Source organism: Rutilus rutilus (genome assembly GCF_951802725.1).
Source record: "Rutilus rutilus genome assembly, chromosome: 7".
Taxonomy (NCBI): domain Eukaryota; kingdom Metazoa; phylum Chordata; class Actinopteri; order Cypriniformes; family Leuciscidae; genus Rutilus; species Rutilus rutilus.
Genome location: NC_140221.1, coordinates 33,231,860 through 33,237,674, shown reverse-complemented (window position 1 = coordinate 33,237,674; position 5,815 = coordinate 33,231,860). Strand labels below are relative to the sequence as shown.

The 5,815-nt window shown below is 36.1% G+C and overlaps 1 protein-coding gene across 1 annotated transcript; it reads left to right on the top strand.

Moving 5' to 3' along the window:
• Positions 1-42: 42 nt before the first annotated feature.
• On the top strand, positions 43-5,333 carry tcn2 (transcobalamin II). Its single transcript, XM_084414179.1, has 10 exons — positions 43-159; positions 390-444; positions 1,799-1,982; positions 2,206-2,375; positions 3,475-3,627; positions 4,078-4,250; positions 4,333-4,507; positions 4,697-4,877; positions 5,008-5,126; positions 5,261-5,333. The coding sequence occupies exons 1-10, from the start codon at positions 157-159 to the stop codon at positions 5,320-5,322; spliced, it is 1,275 nt and encodes a 424-aa protein (XP_084270305.1). The 5' UTR covers positions 43-156; the 3' UTR covers positions 5,323-5,333.
• The last annotated feature ends 482 nt before the right edge of the window (positions 5,334-5,815 follow it).

The window sequence follows — 5,815 nt, the reverse complement described above, 5'->3', positions numbered from 1 at the left end:
AGATGTTGCAAAACCACCAACTCTGTAGATGAGTAACTAACGTTAGAGTAACGTTAACTGGAGTAACTCCTCCTCTACTTAAGGTCATAATATTTTAGGAAAAGAGTCAGGTGATCATTTAACTGGATTCAGCAGGATACTTAACTTGGCCTAAAAATGGTAAGAAGCACTTGAACTAAACAAATTGAAACTTCGTTAATATGATAGACTTCTTAACCACAAAACCCAACAAATGTTAGAAATCAGTGAGTCTACTGCTAACAAAATAAAACTTTAAGATGCTTAGGATTATTATCGCATTTTGTGATTATTGTCATTCTTATGCTAGGTAATTCGTTAATTTAACAAATTTCACCGTTTGTCTGTAACGTTATTGTTTTCAATCTCAGATTACTCTTATCATTGCGAGTGGGCTGCTTGCACTGGCTGCTGGAAAACCGTGTGGTAAGACTTAGTACGAATAATGATTTACTTTTTCATTCCTTCTATTTCCTGTAAGGGCGAAGGCCTTCTTCTTTTCAAGGGCTTCAAGGGCTTTCTGGACCCTTAATATGCCTTATCATATCATGTTAAGGCCGAACAATTTAAACACTATGGCAAGCCGTTTTCACATTTAATCCTTAAAACATACTAGCATCTATTTTCTTGCTACTAGTACATATTTTTTTAGATACTAAGCGGCAGTATCTATCCATTCGGCAGTAGTACTTATTCATTTGCTACTAGTTCTTATTTATTAAATACTAGTACTTATTCCAATAGTGACTAGTATTTAATTATACTATACTTTTACATCTATCCCCACCTTTAACAGCCATAATGTAGCTAACTGTTTTGGCATGTGGGTTTGAAGTTGGTATGAATAGCAACTAATTAAGCATGAAATTATAGGGAATAATAATTTATAGGAAGGAATAGAGAAATAGCTACTTTAGAGCTACAATTCAGTGATTGCACTGCAAAAAATCTTGACAAAACAAATTACTTGCCTTCTTGAAAATATATATATATATTTTTTTGGTCATAAAATTTACAGTGTTGCTCACAGTAAAATGCCACATCTCCCATGAGCTCAAAAAGGTGATGTTAGTGTGTAATATTGATGACATTACCATAGTTTTTTTTTTCTGACTTGGCAAACTGACAGTGTTACTTACAACTGACTCCATGTTACAACACTCCCCGGTCTCCCCCTAATACCTTTACAAAAAAAACCTGTATCAGTAAAACAGCACAAATGATGACCATTGATGGTAATTACATGGTAATTTAATATACAGTTTACTAAGATACTGAATCATTACAATATTCATATACTAATCAGGTATTTTAAAGAATGCTATAAAACTACTACAGTATATCGTATATATCATGATTTTGATGTTTTTGTAAAATGTATTAATTAGCTTTTAGTATTCTCCATCCTGTTGCAAAGATTTTAAATATTGTCTATCCAATAACCATAATAACATAACCTATACTGTCCTCTAATAACCTATGATGTACTATACTGCACTATCGTATTTGTAAGTACTTTGTTTTTTGTCCTGTCATCAGACATTCTGCTCATAATTCCTGGAATCGTCTCACTCTGTTATTTGCCCTCTCTTTTGTAACTGTGACCATTCCGAGAAAAAGCGTTTTTGTACACAGTGCTACTTTAAATGAGCAACAGGGGTCAACGAGGACAGTGATTCAGTCAAAGTTGATCATAGTCGGTTGTTTTATAATTATAGAACATTGATATCAGTGTGTATGACTGTATTACTTTTTTAATTCTGTATGTTCTCTGTTTCAGCATCTGATCACAAGGCTCTTCTCCAGTCCCTCAATCAGCAGCTGCTGCGCTCTGTGGATACACCAGATAACCTACCCAATCCCAGTGTGCACATCGCCCTGCGGCTCTCAACACACCATAACCTAGCTAAAGAGAGCCAACATCTCAACCAGCTCAAGACAGAGTTTCACGATGATATTGAGAAGTATGGAGCATATTTTCACATCTCTTTTTTTATATCAAACTTTAAAGCAACAGTAAATGATTTGCTTATAGGTCCTTAAAATTTTTTGATTACTTGTGATTTTCATGTGTCGCTTCAGGAAGGATTGTCAGTGTCGTGTGGGAGTAGTGGAAATAAATTCCGTTCTATTCTACTCTACTCTGTTGTTCCATTTCAATATAATATTCTAAATATCTGCCTGTAGATCTCTCAAAAATGGTGAGTTGGTGGTTGGCCGCCTTGCCCTGTACATCTTGGCTTTGAAGTCTTCCTGTCATGATCTGCAGAGCGTACATCTCAGTCATAATGATATGAAGGAGCCCCTCCTCACTCACCTTAAGAAAGAAATGGAGGAAGAGAAACAGAACATTGCATGTAAGAGCATTTATTTTGTAATACACTACCGTTCAAAAGTTTGGGGTCAGCAAGTCTGTGTTTGAGTGCGTCCTGCAGTACTACAAACCACACCCTAAAACAGCCAATTACGGGGATGCCATCAGAGCCCCTCCCTCTGGAATCGCTGATGTCATCTCTAGTACCATTCTTCTTCTATTTCACTTTCCTTGTTTTGTTAAGCGTCACTATCAACACCTAGTGATAAGGCATACAGCTTGTACATAAATCAGCAGACGCCATAAGTCATCCTGTTTGTTTTTCCTCAGTTTTTAAAGCATTTTAATTCTAAAACTCTACAGTACATTTTTAGTTATTTGAAGGGGTAGGGTAGGGGTTAGGGTAAGGTTTAGGGTTGGGTAGATTTTTAGCTATAATTTCCATAGGTCTAAATGTATAATTAATTTTGTGTTTTACTACTAGCTGTTATTTCATACTTCATAAGATTTGAAAGCAATATAAGTTAGCCTTACCATTATTTCATACATAAAACATAAAGTAAATGTATTGTTTCAGTCAATGACATCCACCCTTGTTTCTTTGTGGGAGGCGTAACTTGTAGGGACGTGGTTTGTAGTACAGTGGGACGCAGACAGACCCTTCTCTCTTTTTTTAAAAATGTTTTTGAAAGAAGTCTCTAATACTCACCAAGGCTGTATTTATTTGATCTAAAATACAGTGAAAACAGCAATATTGTAAAATATTATTACAATTTTAAATATATTTTTTTCTATTTGAATATGTAATTTATTCCTGTGATAGCAAAGCTGAATTTTCAGCATCATTACTCCAGTCTTCAGTGTCACATGATCCTTCAGAAATCATTTTAATATGCTGATTTGCTGCTCCAAAAATATTTCTTCCTATTTAATATGAAAATGTGAAAACCATGATACTTATTTCACGGTTTTTTGATGGATAAAAAGTAAAAAAAAAAAAAAAATGAAGTCTTAATATCTTTACTGGCAATTCAATGCATCCTTGCTGAATAATATATTATTTCTTAATAGAGAATCTTACTGCCCCATATGTAATTTTGTTGTACTGTAATTCTAATTTTAATATGAATTCTTTTGTGCAGTTAGTCACCGTCCAAAGACCAACTACTACCAGTACTCTCTGGGCATTCTGGCTCTGTGTGTGAGCGGAGTTAGAGTCAGCACACATGTCAGCCACAAGCTCATCCATGCTGTGGAACACAGACAGTTAAAACATGGAGAGTCCTTATGTGTCGGTGAGTTTGAATCGACTCTTTTTTTTTTTTTCTGAGGCCCAGTAGTCATTGATAAAGTACATTTAAAGGGATTGTTCACCCAAAAATGAAAATTCTGTCATTATTTACCCGCCCTAATGTCAATCCAAACCCGTATGACTTTCTTTCTTCTGTGTTACACAAAAGAAGACATTCTGAAGACTGTGCTGGTCATTCGTGCAATTTCAATGAATAGGAACTGAAGCTTTCACACTTCAGAAAGGATGCAAAATACCATGAAAGTATCCCTGACAGAAATGTTCCCAAACAGTCAGAATTGTTCTTTTGTGTTCCACAGAGAAAAGAAAGTCATCTGATTTTGGAACGTCGTGCATAATATATTGGACACTGTTATTTATTTTCCTTTTGGTTAGATTTAAGGAAATATATTCACATGTGCTGAGGTCTCTAACCATTCAAATCACCCTTCAGACACGCATGCGATGGCAGGCATGGCCTTGCAGTGTCTGAAAAACGAGGAAACTGCTGTTAAAGATACTGCAGAGCTGGACAGGGCTCTTGCCTCCATTAAGCAGAGGCTTCTTGACTCTAAGAGAGCTGATGGTCACATGGGCAACGAGTTCAGCACGGGATTGGCAGTGCAGGTAGGAATAATGATATTAAATATTTGCCTTAATGAAAAAGCCTTATTTGAGTGGCAGGTTCTCATGGTTCTCCGTCCCACAGGCCTTGTTGGCTATGGGCAGTCAGATGGAGGAATGTGCCTCTGCTTTGGAGGCTTTAAGGGCAGATGTTAAGAAAGGAACATACCATAACCCAATGGCAGTCTCCCAAGTCCTGCCTGCCCTGCAGCAGCAATCCTATCTTCATCTGAAGAGCAAAGAATGCCGCAATGAGGATGGTACGTACATCAGACATGCAAGCTCAACAAAGTAACTATTAAACAAAGTATTTTAGAGTATTTCAATGTTATATATTATATACAACATTTGCATTTAATATTTAGCATTTATATACTGCATTTTAATTTAACTTGTGTTTTTTTTATTTTCTGTGTGTATATTCTCCTGGTTCAATGTTCCTGATTTAGACACTCTTACTACTGGTGCGGACTCCACCTCGGAAGTTCTTCCAAGTCAAGGGCAAGTGTCTCTACAGGTGGAGGTTATTAAATCAAACGGTGCGTCATCAGTGTTTTCCATCAGTGTGCCCAGGGGCTCCTCGCTATTTGAAGCCCTCAACCTTCTCCAAGACAAACAAACTGGTTTCACGTGAGATGCTTTATTTGAAATATATTGTCAAAACAATATAAGCAAAAATTTGTTTGCTTTTTACTGTATTAATTACAAAAAAAAGTATGGGTTTTGTTTGCAATCAACGCTTTTGCTCTCTGCATCACAGCTTTAGCACAGAGAACAGCTTGTGGGGACCCTTCCTCAGTGTGGTCAATGAAGAACAAGCACGTCAGACTGATCGTAGATACTGGCAGGTCTCCTCAGATGGCACCTCTCTGACACAGGGTGAGAAACAAATACGTGCATTTTAAACAAAATTAGGCGTAACAGTGCACATGCATGATGTCTCTGACTGTTTTGTAGTTTCAGTCTCTCTTGTATAATGACTTTTATCTGCAATGCTGTGCTTTTCTCCTCAGGTATCAACGACTATAAGATTGACTCCGCTCAAAGCATCACCATTAAGAACACTGGGTACTGAGTCCACCGCTGGATGCAAGAGATTAATGAGCTGAAACCATAATACGTTTATGAATTCTGTTGTTATAATTGTCTTTTTTTTTTTCTTTTTTTTTCTTGTTATAAACTGATTTCTGTTTGATTGTTGCCTCACCTCACTTCCTGAATGTTTAAAGGTTCGTGATAACAAGAATCAGAACATATCAATGTTGTTTGGTTTTTTTACTTCGTGATTTAATAGGCATATATATTTTGAAATTGAACGTATCTTTGTTTGTGAAACTGCAGCTGCTACCATTTTAGATGAACAAATATAAAATAAATATTACAAATACATTTAAAATGTGTGGCGTCATTAAGATGTTGAGAAGACAGTATCTCACACTAGAGATAAAATGTTCATTGTAGCACATGGTTGCATGTAGTTGATAAGCCATATGTTAAATTGTTGTGTAATATAATATTTACTTCACAGAATGAATTTAATGAATGAAAGTGTGAATCTCATGTCTAGG

Bases quoted from the DNA above. Each gene is read 5' to 3' on its own strand.
- tcn2 (XM_084414179.1), top strand. The intron at 1,983-2,205 runs GTATGGAGCATA...ATCTGCCTGTAG, and splicing joins TTTCACGATGATATTGAGAA to ATCTCTCAAAAATGGTGAGT. The intron at 4,251-4,332 runs GTAGGAATAATG...TCCGTCCCACAG, and splicing joins GCACGGGATTGGCAGTGCAG to GCCTTGTTGGCTATGGGCAG.